The 24,413-nt window shown below is 38.8% G+C and overlaps 2 protein-coding genes across 2 annotated transcripts; both read right to left on the minus strand.

Moving 5' to 3' along the window:
- Positions 1-3,103: 3,103 nt before the first annotated feature.
- Positions 3,104-16,017, minus strand: LOC131934520 (toll-like receptor 4). Its single transcript, XM_059290558.1, has 3 exons — positions 13,975-16,017; positions 4,739-4,902; positions 3,104-3,393 (listed from the first exon to the last, which is right to left on the minus strand). Exons 1-3 carry the CDS (start codon positions 15,935-15,937, stop codon positions 3,196-3,198), a joined length of 2,325 nt encoding a protein of 774 aa, XP_059146541.1. The 5' UTR covers positions 15,938-16,017; the 3' UTR covers positions 3,104-3,195.
- A 2,969-nt stretch (positions 16,018-18,986) lies between these two features.
- On the minus strand, positions 18,987-21,061 carry LOC131934521 (toll-like receptor 2). The gene is made up of 2 exons (XM_059290559.1): positions 20,922-21,061; positions 18,987-19,759 (listed from the first exon to the last, which is right to left on the minus strand). Exons 1-2 carry the CDS (start codon positions 20,991-20,993, stop codon positions 19,562-19,564), a joined length of 270 nt encoding a protein of 89 aa, XP_059146542.1. The 5' UTR covers positions 20,994-21,061; the 3' UTR covers positions 18,987-19,561.
- Between the last annotated feature and the right edge of the window lie 3,352 nt (positions 21,062-24,413).

The raw sequence follows: 24,413 nt of genomic DNA on the forward strand, positions 1-24,413 counted from the left end.
TTTTGTCAGGACGGCGTCTTGTTTTATGACATCGTTAACCGATACATAGTTATTAGATGGGATTGCCATACGATGTACATTGTTTTTTTTTGTTTTGGTTGACTTCTCATTTAACCAGGAATCTTTAGAATCAGACTTTCCGTTAACAGTAACTGAAGACGTCATGTCCGGTGGACGTGAAGTGTATGCTCCCGCTTCATTGGTCAAAAAAACCAGGAGCAAACACGAGATAGTGAATTTTGTTATCATGACTGCGATTGGTCTAATAACTGGGAGCTAGAAGTTTTAGTGAAAACAATTGTATGGTTTTGTTTAAATTATGTGTAAAGTTATGGAGAGAGTGAGACAAATTTTAGACAGCACTTTAATTATTAGCTGATGTTAAAATAAGCGTCTGACATATATGGTCTTGTACAGAGTCAGTCTTTATTTACCTAGCTCAGACAAAGCGACATTTTATACTTAGGTCAGAAAGTAGCACACGTTTTAGGCATTCACGAAACACAATTCCGTTGCTGTTATTGTTGTTCAACCGTTGGTTTAAAAAATGATGCTCCATTGACTACATTTGCTTTCAAGTAATGAAATAACCTCCATCTTACGTTGATGTAAAACTACGTTGAAGTACGTGCTACCTAATCCAGTTCAGCATAAGTTTACAAGCCTAGGGAACCCGCACGCAGACCACACAAACAAAATTTTAAAAACTTTTGACATGGTACGCTCGTGTCTATTAGCCATACACGGATTTTCTTATATGAGAGCCTCGGGTATTTTTGTTTAAGAGCCAAGTTGAAGATAAGGAAATTCCTGGGGTTAAAGTATCGTCATTGAAATCTAGGATTTGGCTTGTTGCTAATCCGCAAGAACGACACACTTCCGCCTTGATAAAAATAAAGTTAAACCTTCTAGAACAGCGTCAGCTTATAGACTAGTGCATAGGGAGGGGTGTAATTCCATGCCCTTAACAATAAAATATGTTACTAACCTAGCAGATCCCCTACACACCTCACACCGTCAACCACACACAGATGCAATGTCACGCCAAGTACCTACAGATAAAGCCCATTATAAAACAATGATATGACGTTTCCAATAGGGCTAGTATGTATGTCAACATCTTCTCGTGTTTTTACTTGCCAGCTAGTATTTTCCAAACCAAATGTGAATATTTTTATTGAACGGCAAAAAAAGATTACTTCCGCTATTGTTAATTCAAGACAAATATATGCTATGTAAAATTGTAATTTTTTAAAGCGTACATTTGGTTAGTTTTTGTTCAAATGAGTAACTATTTGTCCTAAGCGAAGTTACGATAAACTTGGTCTACCGGTACTTAATTTGATTATATTATTAGTAAACATTTTTATAACTGTTGCATTTTGGGTACTCTTTTTTATTTAAAATATCGAAGCGAGGCTTCGTTGTTTCTTATTAACTGAATACATATTTATTATTTTCTACATATTCCTTTTATTATAATAATCTTTGATATAAATATGCCAGTGTGATATACTACACAGTGTAACAAAAAACATCCTCCCGCATTATAAAGGTGTGGTTTTTTTTTTAACTTACCCGAATAATGGTGTGATTCTTTTGCTCTGGCAGATGGTGTCTCCTAACTCTCATATTTTGGAGGATAGTGTGTCCAGTTTAACAAATTCTCATATTCTTACGATTTTGTCTTCAGATTTACATACTCACCGAAGTTAGTGTACAAGTTCTTGACCTTCAGCTTTGTCAAAATTTGTCATTTCTTCAAATACTGAGTTAGTTTGGAATTTAAGATTCAGATAAAGACCCGAATAGAGCTATGGTTTACATATCTGCAGGCCATATTTCAAAATAGAAGGGTCAAAATGTTATAAAAGAAAATTAGCAGAATAGGCCCCGTTGCAACTTTTCCTCAACGGGTGCAAACAACTAGTTATTAAGTAGTTTAAAAACCATTAAGGTTGATAAGTTAAACTATAATAGTGATGATGCGGGGAAATTATTTTTAATGTTATAGCTTACAATTCTAATATGTCTACCTCATGTGGCCGATCTAAGTAGCATGGGTTAAATAACACAGAAAGCCATTTTGTGAATCAATCTCCTCCCACAATACAAAAATAAAACATGTATCCATTGATATAACGAAAAAAGATGTTGCAAACAAATGAGGTAGTGATAGCTCCAGGGACAAGTTACGATTACCTTTTTTTCCGATAAATCGTTCTTTTGTTTTTGTTTATGAAAAAGATTTGTAGAAAGCATACCGTTTGACTCTCACGGAAAAACTGCACGTTTAGAGAAAAGCATCAAAGAGTGGATCTTAGGAAGATGTGTACCGACTGATTCTAAATATATATTTAAAAAAATCATATCTCTCATTGATGGAAGATATATAGAAATGTTTTTAAGAAGCAATAAAACTAATGGGCTCTCGTTCTTTTTTAAATTAAAAAATAAAATGATTTATAACCAACAATAATAAAAATAATAATTTGCAACCAATAAGTAAGAAAAAAATACATATACAGTTACAGCATTTATTACAATATGTTTTCTTAAGGGGAAAAAGAATTTTCTATATTGAAAAATTCCTTTTCCTGATTAATACAAGACACCATGCCGTAATAAGAAATCACACAACGGTCAAGCGGCTGTCAAAAGGTTGTCAAAGCTTAGAAAAAAACTTTATTTTCCTTGACAACATCAATTTTGATTTTAACTCCAAACAGTTTAATTGTTTTTGTTATCACTGGTTTAATGGGTATCGCATGTGGTAAAACGATACACCTGATTAGTAATCCGATATTTTTTCTCTGAAGGACCCGTTTATACTGTTGATGAAGCAATATGCCCGAGGCTATAAATGATATCCAGTTACATTGTTGTGTGAACCTTGCAAGAATGGCTGTCGGCACACGAAAAAATTACAGCTAGAGGTCAAAGGTATTTGCCATTCAAGTACGGTGGTGTAACGGATCCTGGAAGGCCAGCAATAGGACATCATGAATGTCCTCCAAACTATGAGCCAGCGTATTAGCTCCATGAGACGATCTAGACCTGAATGTCCTCCATGAGACGATCTAGACCTGAATGTCCTCCATGAGACGATCTAGACCTGAATGCTCCAAACTATCAGCCAGCGTATCAGTTCCATGAGACAATATAGATATAAATGTCCTCGCTGAGGTCCGACAGCTAGCGTAGGTCCTGTGCCAGTTTGTCCCACATGGCCTTCATCTCCCGCTCCGAGAGTTGCTCCCCCTGCGGGTAGGGGACGTAAGTGTTGCAGCGGAGGAAGGACATGAGCTCACCCAGGTTCTTGGCCGCCATGTTCTCTTTGACCAGGAAAATCAGCACCGGACGTCCGTCGTGGACCGACTCCATGTTAGCCATCTGAAACAGAAAGGTCAAGGTCATACTACGGTCAAGGCAACCACCACGGTCAAGGCAATGCCGCTATATATAGGCTTACTTAAATGTTTAAATGATTACTAAAGGAAAATGATTCATTAATTCTACTGACCAATCGTACTAAGGTACAGATAACTAACCTTTTCGCGATCTGTTATCAACTAATGATGTGGGCTAGGTGGTTAAATTGTTACAAGATAAAACAAAACACGCGGTTAAACTTTTTTGTTAAACTTTTATTTCGCTTTCATGTATAATTTTAAAATTATCGGCCTACAAATTTTTTATTGAGAAATACACTGTTTATTAGGATTGCAATACTAATAAAAAACTGGGTTAGTACGCCTTAAACTAAGATAAAAGAATAAACCAATTTGCACTTCTATCTTTTTACTATGTGACCACGTCGTCCCATTCAGTAGCGTAGCCAGGATCGTCTCATGGGGGGGGGGGGGGGGTTTCAAATTTTTACCCGGGGACGACCTTTCGATTTGCAACCCCCCTTCATATATATATATATATATATATATATATATATATATATATATATATATATATATATATATATATATATATATATATATATATACCGAGGGGTCTATGGGGGGGGGTATAATACGCCACTGGTCCCATTAACCTAGTGTCACACAAAAGTGAAACTTGGCATAAGTTTTAAGCATTACACTACTTTTCAAGTTTTGTGTTTTCATTTTACTGCAATACTTAGAAAATATTAAAGTTTATGTAAAACCGTCTACTTATTTTTTGTTGTTGTATATTTTCTTATTTAAAATTTCCTTTTAAAAGCTAGAAAATAAATGGCTAAGTGAATATCTTAACTGAGATTTTGTTTTGAATATTGAGCGAGCAAAGATAGAGAGTTTTGAAAATGTGTTCAATTTAAACATTTCATGGCTTTCGGGGCAGCTAGAGCTACAAAATGTGATTTTATACATTTTTTGGTTTAGAGTACAAATACTGTGAACAATTAAATCTGTTACATTATCATTAACTCGCATAATAAAGAAAAACATTTTTCATGTGGTGTCACCCCTTAGAGCTGAACAATGTGCCAGGCTTGTCTTGAATCTGATACGGATTTCAGTTGTTTTTTTTTAAACGCCTAAATTAAATCCAACAGTTCATTTTATTTTTAAAAATAACGCATTTTGTAAAGAATAGATTGTTTTTTACTGGCAAACAAAAACTAAACGTTATTATTTGCTTCTAAAGAAAAGGTTTTAATCGTTTAGTTCTCTATTAGAACTTTAATTACTGTTTAGATATTTTTAAAAGCACTTGCAAGCACAATAATAATTCCACCTACCTGGACCTCGTATTTACACCAGTGACCCTTGCAGAAGTTCCCGGTCAGGATGACCAAGGTCCTACGGCACATGCTGACGGCGCTCACGATGTTGGAGGCGATAAAGTTTCCCGCCACAAAGTTGCGCCCGTGGATGTGAACTTTGACCCCTCTTTTGACTAGCTCTGTGGAAGTTATTTATCTTTGGAATTTCGACATATTTTTGTGTGCGACATTTACTATAATTATACAATTTATTCATTCCCTAAAATGTAACGAAATAGATAGTCATTATAGCCTGAATTAATTCATTATGTTTTCACATTTTATTAACTTTATAACTGATTTAAATCGTTCTTTTAAATAGACAAATTCTTTTTAACTTATTTTTTAAATTGACGAACGGATGGACGGGAGTGGTATGGTGTAGAGGTGGAGTGGTATGGTGTAGAGGTGGAGTGGTATGGGATGAGATGCTTTGCTGACCGTGGTGTTAGCTATATATATATATATATATATATATATATATATATATATATATATATATATATATATATATATATATATATATATATATATATGTAACGAGACTATTTGCCTGTAGTGCCAAATGTTAACGAGTTCTGCTCGACAACGCCAAATGTTACCGAGTCTAACCACTCATTCTACACAACATCGACCACAGTATAGATACTCGAAGATGCAGGTTCGCTATTGATCCTTTTATTACATGAATCAAAGAAATGCTTCACAATAATATAATGAATCAAAAGGAATGCTTCACAATAATAGTCTGAATCAACTGACCCCCAACAGTCCTCACTAGTCTTCACATAACTGAATGCACATGTCTATCGTCCTTCTTAACACAATACGGCTAACCCGTTCAATAACCAACTTGATACTGCCTCACTGACTGACTGATCGAGAGAGAGAGAGAGCGAGCTCAGCCGTCGCCTTCCTATATATCCCCTTCGTATTCGTAATCGTATTCGGTTCTATCATAATCGTAATCGTAATCGATTCTAATCGTTGCATCAGAATGTTAATTACGCCGCTTCTGTCGTACAGTCCGATTTAATAAGCCATCTGCATCCTGTCACATCAAAGTTGACAGACCGTATTGCGTTCTTATCGTATCGCTTCCCAAGATACTACGCCTTGGCTTTCTGATCGTTATCAGCCAACACCTGCGTTATTACATCAGTCGTGTCAAAGTTGACAGCGCTGTACTGCGTTCTTATTCTCTGGTAACTTCCCCTAGTTACATCCACCCCTGCCTTTTTTTGTGTGTTATCAACCACAAACAACGCTTGGCAGGTGCAGTCCTTCAAAGTCAATCGCACCACCGTAAAAAAAAATGTATTGTTCCACTCACTGTCAATGTCGTCACATTCGTATAAGATTGACAGTTATCCCTATTTCACATATCAAATGTGTCTACATCATCTTCCTCAGACACAAAACAGTTCTAGAATTCACATCCACCCTTTTTCGTTTGGTGCCTTCACCAGTTCACTTTTATGACTTTTTTGAACAGTCTGTTCTCATACCAGCGCGACCATGAAAGAATTGATGGTTGCTGACAAAAAATTTCGTATTCTTTCTGTTTCTCAAACTTCTCCGCGGACCACTTATCTGCTGTTCTACTGTGTCTCTGCTTCTGGGAGGACCGGGATCCTCCTTGTTGCCGGTATCCTCCCCTTGTGTATCGCTGTTGCGCTGTTGATGGTGACATGGTTCCGGGATGGGTATGTGAATTTCCGTTATAGTTTCCGGTTCCCTAATTGTCTTAGGTTTCCTTGTGTGTAACTGCTCTTCTTGACTATGACAATATTTCTTTAATTGAGCAATATTCGCCCACCGATCCGGTTTGGCGTGATCGATGGGTCTTATCTTAAAGGGGCCACCTGCTACTTTAGGCATCTCCACGACTTGCCATATCTCCTGTCCCCAGAGGTCGTGGATTTTGTTTCTGCCTAACGGGTGGCTACGCAGTAATACCCTGTCGTTCAGTTTGAGTGGCGGGTCCTTTGTCTGTACCGGCGGTTCCCTTCGCCGTGCTTCATGTTCTAGTCTTTCCTGTACTACCCTGTACATTTCTCTAATTCGTCTCATATGTTCATTCACATATTCCAGTGCAGTGTATGAGCCAGTCATACTCTCCTTTTTTCCTAGGAACAAGTCAAGAGGGAGTCGAGCCTCCCGTCCGAACAGCAACATGTGTGGCGAAAAGCCGGTTGTGGCATGGGGGGTGCAGTTGTATAGATATACCAACTCTGGGAGAAAATCAGGCCAACGTTTTTTCTGTTCAGGTTCTAGAGTACGCAGCAAATCATGCATGCTGCGGTTGAACCGCTCGCACTGTCCGTTTCCTTTCGGATTAAATGTGGTTGTTCTAGATTTGTTGATCCCGTAGTGGCTGCACAGTTGGTTAATTACTTCTGACTCAAAGGCCCTTCCTTGGTCAGAGTGTAATTGTCTTGGTATGCCATATTTGATGAACCAATGTTCTATTAGGACCTTTGCCACTGTTTTGGCAGTCTGATCTCGTGTGGGCACCGCCACAGTCCATTTGGTGAATACATCAGTCATTACCAACACATGTTCCGTCCCATCCGATGATTGCTCCAACGACGTAAAGTCCATAGCCACAATCTCTAGTGGTTTTGTCGCTAGTAGGTGTCCTGATGGCTGTCTCATTTTGACAACTGGCATTTTCGCATGCTGACACCTCACACAAGCCTCACAATGGCGTTTGACCTCCATCTCCATATTGGGCCAGTAACACCTCCGTCGTAATATTTTGTGCGTCCTGTCCTGACCCTGGTGTCCTGCCCTGTCATGTGCCAACCTTAGCACTTCTTCTCGTAACTGTCCAGGCACCACCACCTGGTGTATTGTCCCATCTATTTGGTCATGAATTCTCCGCATGAGAACACCATCCTTTATACTGAGACGGTCCCACTGACTCAGTATTTTCTTTGTTTCTCGACCAAATTGTTCTCTTTCCCTTCTTCCTGGGAATTTTTGTTCCTGGACGTGTTTCAACAGCGGCTGTAAGCCACTATCCGTTCTCTGGGCATCTCTTATCTCTTTGTGATTAAGGCAATTAAAATCACTAATGTCCATATGTCCGGGCTCCGTGGATATGTGCTCCACCCCGGTCTGCCCGTTTTGCATCACTTGCACCCCGTGAGGGATATCTGTTGACGCTCTGACCTCACATATTCCTGTCAGCGTTTCTTCCTCATCGCCCGGTCTCTCGTACGGATTCCTTGATAAAGCGTCCGCATTGCCATTGGACCGCCCCGGGCGATATTTTATCTCCAGGTCAAAGAGTGCCAATTCTGCTGCCCATCGCTGTTCGATGGATCCCAACTTTGCTGTCTTTAGGTGACTCAAGGGGTTATTGTCAGTGTATACCACACATTTAGCACCTAATAGATAGTCCCTGAATTTTTCAGTCACAGCCCATTTTAATGTCAAAAGTTCTAGTTTCATGGCGCTGTAATTTGTCATGTTCTTCTCTGATTCCTTCAGAGCTCGACTGGCATACGCAATAACCCTGAAACCTTGCTTTTGTTGTTGTGATAGCACAGCTCCCAGACCTTTAGAGCTGGCGTCAATTTCTAGCCGAAATGGTTTGTCAAAGTCCGCGTATCCTAATATCGGCGTCTCTGTCAAAGCCTTTTTCAAGAGCTTAAACGAGTTCAGGCATTCATCAGTCCATAATTCACCTATCAGTTGTGTTTTACCTTTCTTTTTCTCCTTACTGTGTTTCTTTGTCATTTTGTTTACCAAGTCATGCAACGGTGCGGCAATTTTTGCAAAACCAGGTACAAATTTTCTATAATAGGAAGCAAAGCCCAAGAATGATCTGACCTCTACTGTAGTTGTTGGCTGTTTCCATTCTTTAACAGCTGCAATTTTATCTGGGTCAGTGGCGATGCCATCCGACGAAATCACATAACCCAAAAAATGTACCGATTTCAGACCGAAGCCGCATTTGTCTGGGTTCAGCTTTACTCCTATCTCCCTAAGACGGAGAAACACTTGTTCTAATCTTTTTAGATGGTCCTCCCAAGTTTTTGAGTAAACCAGTATATCATCCAAGTACACCAACATTATTTGAAATAGAAAGTCACTCATAGCACTCTGCATTACTCGCTGGAATGTAGCAGGCGCATTAGTTAGACCAAACGGCATACGGGTCCACTCGTACAGTCCCAGTGGAGAAATAAATGCAGTCTTATGTTGATCGTTGGGGTGCATGGCCACTTGGTGGTAGCCGCTAGCCAAATCCAAGGTAGAAAAAAATCTTGCTCCCCCCAACGCATCAAGACATTCATCAATACGAGGCAAGGGGAATGCATCCCTTCTTGTGATATTGTTCAATTTCCGGTAATCACAACACAGTCTTATCTCCCCCGACTTCTTTTTTACCACTACTATCGGTGCCGCATACCGGCTAGTGCTGGTTGTAATAATTCCCTTTTTTAGTAGATCGTTCAGGTGTGCTTTCACCGCCGAGTAGTGACTTGGTGGTAATCTTCGATAAGGTTGCGCCACCGGCTTGTCTTGTAGTAAGGGTATCTGGTGTTTTATTACTTCCGTGTAACCCAAATCACCCTCGTACGAGGCAAATATATCCCTGTACTTATTCAGCAATTCATTTAGTTTTGGGTCCTCAGTTTCCGGGAATGTATATGATCGGCCATCCTCTTTCTTCACCTCGGCCGTCACATTGACCGACCTAATTGTTACTTCATTACTGCTGGTATTGCTCAGTTCGATGCACTGTGCCGACCTTAGTACCTCGACGTTCTGTGGTACTCCTACCAGAGTATTAGGCGGTATAAAAATTTCCTCATCCAAAACATTTGCCACTAATCCTTGAACTAGTCCCTTCTCCGCTGATGTGTATGTCCGCAGTAACACGACGCCTGCCCTCAGTGCGGCGCCACATGGTTCTATCATCACATCACCATTCACGCTTCTATCACCAATTTGTAATGTGATTGCCTTGACCGTGTTTGCCGGGACTGATATCCTTCCTCTGGTCTTGGCAAACCTGGCCAACTTGGATCCCCGACCTGGTGTGGTCGATCCGACAATATTTGTAAGAAATTCTGGCAACTGGCCAAGAATATTCATGCCCAACAGGCAAGGTATATTTGACACATTTGTCTCTAGGTTGTGTTTCGTAACGAACACCCCAACCTGCTTCAACCTATGTCCCGCCACCACGACATCCGCCAGAAAATAACCACAGTATGGAATGGTTAGTCCATTAGCTGCCGTCAGGCGCATGCATGTGTCAGACCTCAACCTATGGTCTTTTCCTTTCATCCATTTGGTGTAAAAATTTTCCGTAATTGTCGTCACCTGGGAGCCTGTATCCACAATTGCCTTCACCGCGATGTCCCCAATCGTAATCACCATTTCGGGACAGACTCCCATCATTTTGTTTCTTGGGCCATAACCTCGCCCCTCTGTAGCCTGGCCCTGCCTTATAGAGGACGACCGTTTCCCTGACAGTACCGTGCCATATGTCCGGGTTGTGAACAGGACAAGCAAATTGGTCGACCGTCAGCCGTCCACCGGAGCGATGGACCGGCGGGTCGCGGCCGTCCAACCTGTCTCTGTTTTGTCCCGTTCTTTTTCCTGATTCTCAGCTGTTGACCTGCTTTCTAACCTCTCCAATCGTTGGTCAACCTTATCCAGGTGGGCCAACAGTTGAGCCATCATGGTTTCTACCGTGCCGGTCCCTGTGGGTGGGAATTGTTTCTGTTCCGGCACAGAGACTTTGTCCACCGAACAGTTCGATTGGTCCTCCTCCTCGGACCTGCGGATCGCTAAGTTCCTGACCTGAAGGAAGGTCAACTGCGGGTCTTTGTGGACCTCCTCTTTCAACTCTCTCCTTAAGATCGGGGTTGCTAGCCCCTCGATGAAATGGTCCCTCAGTAGGCGTACATCAATGTCAGGTGTTTTGCCCTTTACCGAATCAAAGGCCCTGTTCATTCGGTGTGAATACTCCATCACACTCTCCGCCATTCTCTGCTTTAAGCCTACGAACCCCGATAGCAGTTGCGATCCCGACCGTCTCTCCCCAAAGGTCTCCATAATTAGATCCAGCACCTTATCTGGATCTGATTGGATGGTTTTATCGTGGCATTTGACCTCTGCCCTAACCGTCTCTCCTATACTGCCCATCAGCAGTCTTAATCTTTCCTCTGGTGACATGTGTCTCGAGGCCCAGGCCGCTTTGACCTCTTCACTGAACCTGTTGGTTAAAGCTGGATCACCGTCCCCGTAAAATTTGTTAATGTGGGACTCTCTGGGCAGGACCACAATATGGGTCTGCTTCTCGTCCAGAGTAGACATTTTATTCCTTGAGTAAAAAAAAAAGAGTTCTTTCTTACCGTGTGTGTATGAAAAATTTTCCTCGTTCCTCAATTTTCACTGTTCCTGAATGTCCGAATTCACACACACACGAAACACAGTTATGAACAAGGTTGACTATGGGTGCCTCAAGCGGCAAGTCTTGTTGAATTCACCCTGCTCGCAGCGCCAAATGTAACGAGACTATTTGCCTGTAGTGCCAAATGTTAACGAGTTCTGCTCGACAACGCCAAATGTTACCGAGTCTAACCACTCATTCTACACAACATCGACCACAGTATAGATACTCGAAGATGCAGGTTCGCTATTGATCCTTTTATTACATGAATCAAAGAAATGCTTCACAATAATATAATGAATCAAAAGGAATGCTTCACAATAATAGTCTGAATCAACTGACCCCCAACAGTCCTCACTAGTCTTCACATAACTGAATGCACATGTCTATCGTCCTTCTTAACACAATACGGCTAACCCGTTCAATAACCAACTTGATACTGCCTCACTGACTGACTGATCGAGAGAGAGAGAGAGCGAGCTCAGCCGTCGCCTTCCTATATATCCCCTTCGTATTCGTAATCGTATTCGGTTCTATCATAATCGTAATCGTAATCGATTCTAATCGTTGCATCAGAATGTTAATTACGCCGCTTCTGTCGTACAGTCCGATTTAATAAGCCATCTGCATCCTGTCACATCAAAGTTGACAGACCGTATTGCGTTCTTATCGTATCGATTCCCAAGATACTACGCCTTGGCTTTCTGATCGTTATCAGCCAACACCTGCGTTATTACATCAGTCGTGTCAAAGTTGACAGCGCTGTACTGCGTTCTTATTCTCTGGTAACTTCCCCTAGTTACATATATATATATATATTTATATATATATATATATATATTTATATATAGCTCAATTCTGTATGTAAAAATAAGTTTGTTTGTCGTTGGCATACTTCGATGGATTTAAGTGTTAGACTATTATCGTGCTCATAGTCTAAATTTATGAGTTAAAAAATTACTATTTAAAGTGCTGGGAAATAATTTTCATTTTTCAAACTGATAGTAATAATTGTCGACATGTTCATTAAACATAATTTTTAAAAAATAACAAAAATTCTAATTATGTCTGAAAATTATTTATATTTAGTCCTTTAGCACTTACTTCCCTTTGATAAATTAGGAAAACACAATTACTTCCCTTTATAAAACATTGCATTAATGGAAAAGAATTTACTTTTTATTACTTTGTTTTGGTGTTGGGAAAAAAAATAATTACATAATTAGCGGGGATTGATCAAGTGCAAATGTTGTAGGTATTTTACGAATAAGCTTGGAGTATTATAATTGTTCATTTGGTTTGGTTTGGCACCTACGTTCGTTTAAGTGAGTGCAAAAGACTATGAATAAGTTGGAGTACTGTAGTCGATTATTAAGCTGAAACAGGCGATTCTGCCCCGGGCTAGACTGTGAGCACTTTGCGTTTATGTTCGCGTTAGTGTTTTCTTTGTGTTTAGGTTGGGTTTGCGTTAGTGGTTGCGTTTTGATTTGGTTCGTTTTTGTTCTTTCTTTTTTCGTTTTCGTTTGTGTTTTTTTCTTTGGGTTTGTGTTTGTATTTGTGTTTGTGGTTGGTTTTGCGTTTGGGTTTGGTTTGTTTTCGTTTGCTTTTTTGTTTGTGTTTTTTTCTTTGGGTTTGTGTTTGTGGTTGGTTTTGCGTTTGGATTTGGTTTGTTTTCGTTTGCTTTTTCGTTTTTTTTTCTTTGTGTTCGTATTGGTGTTTGTGGTTGTGGTTGGGTTTGTTGTTAGGTTTTTGTTTTCGTTTGCTTTTTTGTTTGTTTTTTCTTTGTGTTTGTATTGGTGTTTGTGATTGTGGTTGGGTTTGTTGTTAGGTTTTTGTTTTCGTTTGTATTTGTAATTGTGTTAGCGTTATGTTTGCGTTTTGTTGTTTTGGTTGGTTGTGGTTTGGGTGGGCAATGCCGGGTTTATGATGATTACTAAACACACAGGTAATGGTCTTTAACAGAAAGGTTTTTCACAGAAGCCAGAGCAGGGCCTGGCCGGGACGGCTAGTGTTTATATATAAATCACCGAATCTGCAATAATATAGTTTTTTAAAAACAATTAGATGTGTAGGGTAAAATGTTAGTATTAGTATGAACATATAAATCAGATACATTAAATATGACAATATGTGCAATTTTGTTTTGCGTTCACTTGGTGTGCAATTCTTTTTTTCTACGAGATTCTGTTCTATTTTAAAAAGTTTAAGTAATTAAAAATGGATTAAAAATCATGTCTATATCCCGAGTTGCCATCCCCTGTTGTTTTATATAAGAATATTTGAGAAAGTTTAGGGTAGATCGTTCCAGGTTTATTATTTTTTTTGTTTTGTTAATCTTTTGGAATACTAAACAACTGATCCGGCCAGGTAATGCCCTGGCTAAATATAAATCATGTATAATGTGTAAAAATAATGCTAATTCAATATTAATGGAAGTATTGAGGAAGTCTTTCAAGTAAGTAGATTTAAAAAGTATTTTTACTGTAATATTCACCTTAACTCAAAGAGTAAGTCATTTAATTTCTTGATTATTAATTTTAAAGAAAAAAAATTGCGTGTATAAACTTCCAACATTTTTTTATGCTGACCAAATAAAAAGGAAACCATAAGTAACTAATGACCCAGCTCGACTTTTTTTTTAAAACAAAGCACAATCAACACAAAGGTAATTGGGTTAAACCGAAATAGCCATAAAATTAGTAATCGGCAAATAGACAACCTTATTATCACGGAAACTTCAACACCCTAATATGTATATTACCAAAAGATACATTATCTTCTCCTAAAGACTTACCCGGCTCGACAACCTCTAGGACGAAAAGTTCATCCGGGTTGGCGTAGGAGATAAAAACGTCATAGTCAAATTGGTTGCCTTTTGTCTCGTGTCGTCTATGGAAGTTCAGCATCGCCGCGTGGTACAGGTACCGCAGGCTCCACCGGAAGCGGAAGATCATGAGACCGACGATAGCAAACAGCACGAGCAGCGTGGCGGCAACAACAAACAGGAAGAGCTTCTCGTTGGATGCGCATTCTTTGTTCAGCAGCTCCACGGTTTTGTTGTAGCCGTTGGTCAAGCGTACGTACACGTCGTCGTGAGCACAGATATAGTTCTTGAACGACTTAAATGCTGGAGACTTGACCATCCAGGTTAGGAATTTCAAGTTTTGACACGTGCAAAGAATAGGGCAGTTGTTCAGCTCCACCTCAACAGGTATCTGGTGGTCAATCAGCCAATCAATGCTTTCCATCACGTCATCAGGAAGTGACGAGATCGAATTGTGACTCAGATTTAACAGTCTCAAGTTTTTCATCCCACTGATTTTTACATTAAATTCCGAAAGACGATTGTTTGACAGATCTAGAATAGTAAGATTGTTGAGACCGATAAATAAACCATAACTTAAATTTTGAATGTTGTTAATAGAAAGATCTAACTTTTTCAGATTTGTCAAATTAGCGAAAACAGGATCGTCAAGAGTGTTTAAAAAATCCCCAAGTAGGTTTGTGCCGAGGTTAAGATTCTCCAAACGCGGGAAATTGGAGAAAAACGTCCACTCCAGGGAACTAACATAGCTCGAATAGATACTGAGGGTGGTCAAATGATTGAAGCCGATGAACGGACCTTGCAGCTCAGGCAAAAAGTTTCTGTCCAACACAAGGTCTGTCAGGGAGTTGTTGCTGTCTATCGTCAGCCGTGACAGACGGTACTGCAACTCAGCGTTAACCATTTCTATCCGGGACAGTTGTGGTGGGAGGTGGAATACTAGAGCGTTGTCATCCCCAACGCTTCTCCTCTTGCGGTGGGAATGAAAATGTTCGATGAATTCTTTCTTGTATGATGTGGGGATGTTGTAGAGGAAATCTTCACCGTTGATCAGTAAAGTCTGGAGTTTGGTCAGTTTTGGGAGAAATTCAAGGAAAACCCCGAACACGATTCGGTTTTTTCCGATGTCCAGAAGAGTTAAGTTTGGGGGGAGATGGTCGAACGTGTCGTTGTCTATCTTCTCAATGCTGTTCCCCGCGACCTTGAGAGTGGTCAAGGACTTGGGGAGGTTGGTCACGTGACTGGCATTGACTTGAGTTCCGGTGGAGTAGCGCCACTCGATGGTGCTAACGTCCAGCCACCACAGGTTCGTGTTGTTCCTCAGCCCGTGCATGATATGCTGCAGGTGTTTGATTCCAATGTCCTCGTTGTAGTGGATGTCCAGCATCTCCAGGCTCACCAAAGGCGTGAAGGCATCCTTGTCAATGTGCTTTCCGTGTAGGTGGCAGTTGCTGAGGTTGAGGACCTTGATGTGTCCCAGGTACTGGAATGTCGTGTTGCTTAAACAAATTATATTACAGTATCCATCCAGATAGCCAGTTACGGTCAGGTTGACCAATGACGTCATCCTACTGAATCCCACTCCGAACGACGCATTCGTTAGCCCGTCCATATAAAGCGCCTTCAAGTTTTTCAAGTCAGATAGCGCTAAATCTGGGTAACTAAAATTGTTCCCTCCTACCGCCGAGTTAAAGTTTTTATTCAACCTCAAGGCCGTGAGGGACACCAAAGGCTTGAAGACACCCACGGGAAACGTGTCAGGGGTCATCGCTAGGGAATTATCGTCCAGTCGGAGAAACGTCAAGTTTTCCAGACCCGAAAACGAGCTTTCATTCAGCTTTGAAATGTTGTTTGAATTCAAATGCAATATTCTAAGTCGTGAGTACTTATTTAACGAATGCGGAGGTATTTCAGTTAAAGCGTTGTTGTACATGTCAAGTTTTGTTATGTTAGGCGGTAGGTTTTGAGGGACGGATGTTAGTCGAAGGCCGCTGCAATCACAGCAATTTGTTTCGTTGTAGCACCTACATCCCGAATATATGCTGTAAGTTGAATTCCTTCTGGGATTGCATGATTGTGTTTTTGACAACTCGAGAAGAGATTCTCTTTTGTTGCTGTTATTGAGGTCAGAGGTCACTTGGTTATTGACACCTAAGTCCATTGTTAGTTTGTTACTGGGTGAGGAATTACTTTTCATTTTTGTCAGGACGGCGTCTTTTTTCTTAAATGATACAACGTTATTAAATGGGATTGCCATACGATGTACATTGTTATTTTTTGTATTGGTTGACTTGTCATTTAACCAGGAATTTTTAGAATCAGACTTTCCGTTAACAGTAACTGAAGACGTCATGTCCGGTGGACGTAAAGTGTATGCTCCCGCTTCATTGGTCAAAAAAACCAAGAGCAAACACGAGATAGTGAATTTTGTTATCATGACTGTGATTGGTCTAATAACTGGGAGCTGGAAGTTTTAGTGAAAACAATTGTACGGTTTTGTTTAAATTATGTGTAAAATTATGGAGTGAGTGAGACAAATTTTAGACAGTACTATAATTATTAGCTGATGTTAGAATGAGCGTCTGACATATATGGTGTCGTACAGAGTCAGTCTTTATTTACCTAGCTCGGACAAAGCGACTTTTTATACTTAGGTCAGAAAGTAGCACACGTTTTAGGCATTCACGAAACACAATTCCTTTGCTGTTATTGTTGTTGAACCGTTGGTTGAAAAAATGATGCTCCATTGACTACATTTGCTTTCAAGTTATGAAATAACCTCCATCTTGCGTTGATGTAAAACTACGTTGAAGTAAGTGCTACCTAATCCAGTTCAGCATAAGTTTACAAGCCAAGGGAACCCGCACGCAGACCACACAAACAAAATTTTAAAAACTTCTGACATGGTATGCTCGTGTCTATTAGCCATACACGGATTTTCTTATATAAGAGCCTCGGTTTTTTTTTGTATAAGAGCCAAGTTGAAGATAAGGAAAGGCCTGGGGTTAAAGTATCGTCATTGAAATCTATGATTTGGCTTGTTGCTAATCCGCAAGCACGACACACTTCCGCCTTCATAAAAATAATGTTAAACCTTCTAGAACAGAGACAGCTTATAGACTAGTACATAGGGAGGGGTGTAATTCCATGCCCTTAGCAATACAATATGTTACTAACTGTATACCTAGCAGATCCCCTACACACCCCACACCCTCAACCACACACAGAGGCAATGTCACGCCAATGACCTACCGATAAAGCCCACTATGAAACAATGATATGACGTTTCCAATAGGGCTAATATGTATGTCACCATCTTCTCGTGTTTGTACTTGCCAGCTAGTATTTTCCAAACCAAATGTGAATATTTTTATTGAACGGCAAAAAAAGATTACTTCCGCTATTGTTAATTCAAGACAAATATATGCTATGTAAAATTGTAATTTTTTTTTAAAGCGTACATTTAGTTATTTTTTGTTCAAATCAGTTGTTAGGACAAATCAATTTGTCCTAAGCGAAGTTACGATAAACTTGGTCTACCGGTATTTAATTTGATTATATTATTAGTAAACATTTTTATAACTGTTGCATTTTGGGTACTCTTGTTTATTTAAAATATCGAAGCGAGGCTTCGTTGTTTCTTATTAACTGAATACATATTTATTATTTTCTACATGTTCCTTTTATTATAATAATCTTTGATATAAATATGTCAGTGTGATATACTACACAGTGTAACAAAAAGCATCCTCCCGCACTATAAAGGTGTGGGTTTTTTTTTAACTTACCTGAATAATGGTGAGATTCTTTTGCTCTGGCAGATGGTGTCTCCTAACTCTCACATTTTTGAGGAAAGTGTCTCCAGTTTAACAAATTCTCATATTCTTACGAGTTTGTCTTCAGATTTACATACTCACCGAAGTTAGCGTACAAGTTCTTGACCTTCAGCTGTGTCAAAATTTGTCGTTTCTTCAAATACTGAGTTAGTTTGGAATTTAAGATTCAGATACAAACCCGAATAGAGCTATGGTTTACATATCTGCAGGCCATATTTCATAATAGAAGGGTCAAAATGTGATAAAAGAAAATTAGCAGAATAGGCCCCGTTGCAACTTTTCCTCAACGGGTGCAAACAACTAGTTATTAAGTAGTTTAAATACCATTACGGTTGATAAGTTAAACTATAATAGTGATGATGCGGGGAAATTATTTTTAATGTTATAGCTTACAATTCTAATATGTCTACCTCATGTGGCCGATCTAAGTAGCATGGGTTAAATAACACAGGAAGCCATTTTGTGAGTCATTTGTCAATCTCCTCCCACAATACAAAAATAAAACATGTATCCATTGATATAACGAAAATTGATGTTGCAAACAAATGGGGTAGTGATAGCTCCAGGAACAAGTTACGATTACCTTTTTTTCCGATAAATCGTTCTTTTGTTTTTGTTTATGAAAAAGATTTGTAGAAAGCATACCGTTTGACTCTCACGGAAAAACTGCACGTTTAGAGAAAAGCATCAAAGAGTGGATCTTAGGAAGATGTGTACCGACTGATTCTAAATATATATTTAAAAAATCATATCTCTCATTGATGGAAGATATATAGAAATGTTTTTAAGAAGCAATAAAACTTATGGGCTCTCGTTCTTTTTTAAATTAAAAAATAAAATGATTTATAACCAACAATAATAAAAATAATAATTTGCAACCAATTTGTAAGAAAAAAATACATATACAGTTACAGCATTTATTACAATATGTTTTCTTAAGGGAAAAAAGAATTTTCTATATTGAAAAATTCTTTTCCTGATTAATACAAGACACCATGCCGTAATAAGAAATCACACAACGGTCAAGAGGCTGTCAAAAGGTTGTCAAAGCTTAAAAAAAAACCTTGTTTTCCTTTGTAACATCGATTTTGATTTAAACTCCAAACAGTTTAATTGTTTTTGTTATCACTGGTTTTAATGGGCATCGTATGTGGTAAAACGATACGCCTGATTAGTAATCCAATATTTTTCTTTGAAGGACCCGTTTATACGGTTGATGAAGCAATATGCCCGAGGCTATAAATGATATCCAGTTACATTGTTGTGTGAACCTTGCAAGGATGGCTGTCGGCACACGAAAATAATGACTGCTAGAGCTCAAGGGTATTTGCCATTCAAGTACTGTGGTGTAGAGGATCCTGGAAGGCCAGCAATAGGACATCATGAATGTCCTCCAAACTATGAGCCAGCGTATTAGCTCCATGAGACGATCTAGACCTAAATGTCCTCTATGAGACGATCTAGACCTGAATGTCCTTCAGCCAGCGTATTAGCTCCATGAGACGATCTAGACCTAAATGTCCTCAATGAGACGATCTAGACCTGAATGTCCTTCAGCCAGCGTATTAGCTCCATGAGACGATCTAGACCTAAATGTCCTCTATGAGACGATCTAGACCTGAATGTCCTTCAGCCAGCGTATTAGCTCCATGAGACGATCTAGACCTAAATGTTCTCCATGAGACGATCTAGACCTGAATGTCATCGCTGAGGTCCTACAGCTAGCGCAGGTCCTGCGCCAATTTGTCCCACATGGCCTTCATCTCCCGCTCCGAGAGTTGCTCCCCCTGTGGGTAGGGGACGTAAGTGTTGCAGCGGAGGAAGGACATGAGCTCGCCTAGGTTCTTGGCCGCCATGTTCTCTTTGACCAGGAATATCAGCACCGGACGTCCGTCGTGGACCGACTCCATGTTAGCCATCTGAAATAGAAAGGTCAAGGTCATACTACGGTCTAGGCAACCACTACGGTCAAGGCAATGCCGCCATATATAGGCTTACTTAAATGTTTAAATGATTACTAAAGGAAAATGATTCATTAATTCTATTGACCAATCGTACTAAGGTACAGAAATTTGAGCCTTTTCGCGATCTGTTATCAACTAATGATGTGGGCTAGGTGGTTAAATTGTTACTAGATAAAACAAAACACGCGGTTAAAACTTTTTTGTTAAAACTTTTATTTCTTTTTCGTTTATAATTTTAAAATTATCGGCCTACACATTTTTTTAGTGAAAAATACACTGTTTATTGTGATTGCAATACTAAAAAAACTGGGTTAGTACGCCTTAAACTAAGATAAAAGAATAAACCAATTTACACGTAGTTAACAATTCTATCTTTTTGAAGGAAAAAAACAACTTTCGTAAGTTTTACTACGCCGTCCCATTAACCTAGTGTAACACAAAAGTGAAACTTTGCACACGTTTTGAGCATTACACTACTTTTCAAGTTTTGTGTTTTCATTTTACTGCAATACTTAGAAAATATTAAAGTTTATGTAAAACCGTCTACTTATTTTTTGTTGTTGTATATTTTCTTATTTAAAAATACATTTAAAAAGTTAAAAAATAAACAGCAAAGTGAATATCTTAAATGAGATTTTGTTTTGAATATTGAGCGAGCAAAGATGGAGAGTTTTGAAAATGTGTTCAATTTAAACATTTCATGGCTTTCGGGGCAGCTAGAACTACAAAATATGATTTTATACATTTTTTTGTTTAGAGAACAAATACCGTGAACAAATAAATCTGTTACATTATCATTAACATGCATAATAAAGAAAAACATTTTTCATGTGGTGTCACCCCCTTAGAGCTGAACAATGTGCCAGTCTTGTCTTAAATCAGACACAGATTTCAGTGGTTTTTAAATCAACGCCTAAATTAAATATAACAGTTCATTTTATTTTTTAAAATAACGCATTTTGTTAATAATAGATTATTATTTACTGGCAAACCAAAACTAAACGTTATTTTTTGCTTATAAAGAAAAGGTTTTAATCGTTTAGTTCTAGATTAGAACTGGAATTACTGTTTAGATATTTTTAAAAGCACTTGCAAGCACAATAATAATTCCACCTACCTGGACCTCGTATTTACACCAGTGACTCTTGCAGAAGTTCCCGGTCAGGATGACCAAGGTCCTACGGCACATGCTGACGGCGCTCACGATGTTGGAGGCGATAAAGTTTCCCGCCACAAAGTTGCGCCCGTGGATGTGAACTTTGACCCCCTCTTTTGACTAGCTCTGTGGAAGTTATTTATTTTTGGAATTTCGCCATTTTTTGTGTGCGACATTTACTTTCATTTTAAAATGTACTAGCCGTCCCGGCCAGGCCCTGCTCTGGCTTCTGTGAAAAACCTTTCTGTTAAAGACCCATTACCTGTGTGTTTAGTAATCATCATAAACCCGGCATTGCACACCCAAACCAAAAACCAAAACAACAAAACGCAAACATAACGCTAACACAATTACAAATACAAACGAAAACAAAAACCTAACAACTAACCCAACCACAACCACAAACACCAATACGAACACAAAGAAAAAAAAACGAAAAAGCAAACGAAAACAAACCAAATCCAAATGCAAAACCAACCACAAACCCAAAGAAAAAAACACAAACGAAAAAACAAACGAAAACAAACCAAATACAAACGCAAAATCAACCACAAACACAAATACAAACACAAACGCAAAGAAAATAAAACACAAACGAAAACGAAAAAAGAAAGAACAAAAACGAACCAAATCAAAACGCAACCACTAACGCAAACCCAACCTAAACACAAAAGAAAACACTAACGCGAACATAAACGCACAGTGCTCAGAGTCTAGCCCGGGGCGGAATCGCCTGTTTCAGCTTAATAAACGACTATAGTACCACCAACTTATTCATAGTCTTTTGCACTCACTTTAATGAACGTAGGCGCGAAACCGAACACGGGAGGCCCGGGACCCCAAATAGCACCCTGTCTGGGCGCCAGAGGACGCACCATGACGTCACCGCCTGATTGAACTTAGTAAAACGACTATAGTACATAACTTATTCATAGTCTTTTGAACTCACGCGAACGTATATACCATAGCGTACACCCGGAAGGCCCGGAGCGCCAAATAGCACCCTGTCGGGGTGCCGGAGGACGCCCAGATTTGATTCACTTAAAGACTATAGTAACCTTTCTTACCCATAGTCTATCGCACTGTTAAAAACAAAACTATGCAGCATAGCGCTCACATGATAGCCCAGGGTGCCAAATCGAACCGTGCAAGGGCGCCGGCGGACGCGCCTGTTTCAATTTAGTGAACAAAAAATGATAATACTCCAAGCTTATCCGTAAATGGAAAGAAATAAACATATAGGATTTGTAGGACCTGGCTTATTAAATGTTATTGATTTAAAAAAAAAAAAAATATTGAACAGTATGTTCAGTGTATAGAATAAATAAAAGGCAGTGTTAAAAATACCTAACGACATTGCACTTAATCAATCCCCGCTAATTATGTAATTATTTTTTTTTCTTAACACCAAAAACAAAGTAATAAAATGTAAATTCTTTCTTCTTAAGAATTTTTTTTTATTAAAGGGAAGTAACTGTGCAGTCAATACATTTCCGACACAATTTTAGAAATTTTATAAACGTCGATACACTTTTTAAAAAATTTTATGTCGCGTTCATAATTGAAAATTATTCTTCTAAGTAAATAGAATGAAAATTGTTTTTAAAGACTTTCAATGGTAATTTTTTTGACTCGTAAATTTAGACTTTGAGCACGATAAAAAATCTAACACTTAAATCCGTAGAAGTGTCAACGACAAACTTTTTTTTTTTTGCCACACGTTACAGAACTAAGCTTTATATATTAGACTAGCCGTCCCGGCCAGGCCCTGCTCTGGCTTCTGTGAAAAACCCTTCTGTTAAAGACCATCACCTGTGTGTTTAGTAATCATCATAAACCCGGCATTGCCCACCCAAACCACAACCAACCAAAACCAAAACAACAAAACGCAAACATAACGCTAACACAATTACAAATACAAACGAAAACAAAAACTTACAAACAAACCAACCACAACCACAAACACCAATACGAACACAAAGAAAAAAGCAAACGAAAACAAACCAAATCCAAACACAAAACCAACCACAAACACAAACACAAACCCAAAGAAAAAAAAACAAACGAAAAAGCAAACGAAAACAAACCAAAATACAAACGCAAAACCAACCACAAACCCAAAGAAAAAAAAACACAAAAGAAAAACAAACGAAAACAAACCAAATCCAAACGCAAAACCAACCTCAAACACAAATACAAACACAAACCCAATGAAAATAAAACACAAACGAAAACGAAAAAAGAAAGAACAAAAACGAACCAAATCAAAAACGCAACCACTAACGCAAACCCAACCTAAACACAAAGAAAACACTAACGCGAATATAAACGCAAAGTGCTCACGGGGCTGAATCGCCCTACTTCAACTTAATAAACGACTATAGTACCCCAACTTATTCATAGTCTTTTGCACTCACTTTAGTGAACGTAGGCGCGAAAACCGAACACGGAGGCCCGGGACCCCAAAAAGCACCCTGTCTGGGCGCCAGAGGGACGCACCATGACGTCACCCGCCTGATTGAACTTAGTTAACGCCTATAGTGCATAACTTATTTATAGTCTTTTGAACTCACGCGAACGTAGATACCATAGCGTACACCGGAAGGCCCGGGGCGCCAAATAGCACCCTGTCGGGGTGCCGGAGGACGCCCGGATTTGATTCACTTAAAGACTATAGTAACCTTTCTTATCCATAGTCTATCGCACTGTTTAAAACAAAATTATGCAGCATAGCGCTCACATGATAGCCCAGGGTGCCAAATCAAAACCGTGCAGGGGCGCCGGCGGACGCGCCTGTTTCAATTTAGTGAACAAAAATGATAATACTCCAAGCTTATCCGTAAATGGAAAGAAATAAACGTATATGATTTGTAGGACCCTGGCTTATTAAATGTTATTGATTTAAAAAAAAAATAATAATTATTGAACAGTATGTTCAGTGTATAGAATAAATAAAAGGCAGTGTTAAAAATACCTAACGACATTGCACTTAATCAATCCCCGCTAATTGTGTAATTATTTTTTTTTTCTTAACACCAAAAACAAAGTAATAAAATGTTAATTCTCTCTTCTTAAGGATTTATTTTTCATTAAAGGGAAGTAACTTGCAGTCAATACATTTCCGACACAATTTTAGAAATTTTATAAACGTCGATACACTTTTTAAAAATTTTATGTCGCGTTCATAATTAAAAATTATTCTTCTAAGTAAATAGAATGAAAATTGTTTTTAAAGACTTTCAATGGTAATTTTTTCGACTCGTAAATTTAGACTTTGAGCACGATAAAAAATCTAACACTTAAATCCGTAGAAGTGTCAACGACAAACTTTTTTGTTTTTTGCCACACGTTACAGAACTGAGCTTTATATATTAGATTCATTCCCTAAAATGTAATTCATTATGTTTTCACATTGTATTAACTTTATAACTGATTTAAATCGTTCTTTTTAAT

The sequence above is a fragment of the Physella acuta genome, unplaced genomic scaffold (assembly GCF_028476545.2).
Source record: "Physella acuta isolate Inbredline_101_S28 unplaced genomic scaffold, ASM2847654v3 ptg002859l, whole genome shotgun sequence".
Lineage (NCBI taxonomy): Eukaryota > Metazoa > Mollusca > Gastropoda > Physidae > Physella > Physella acuta.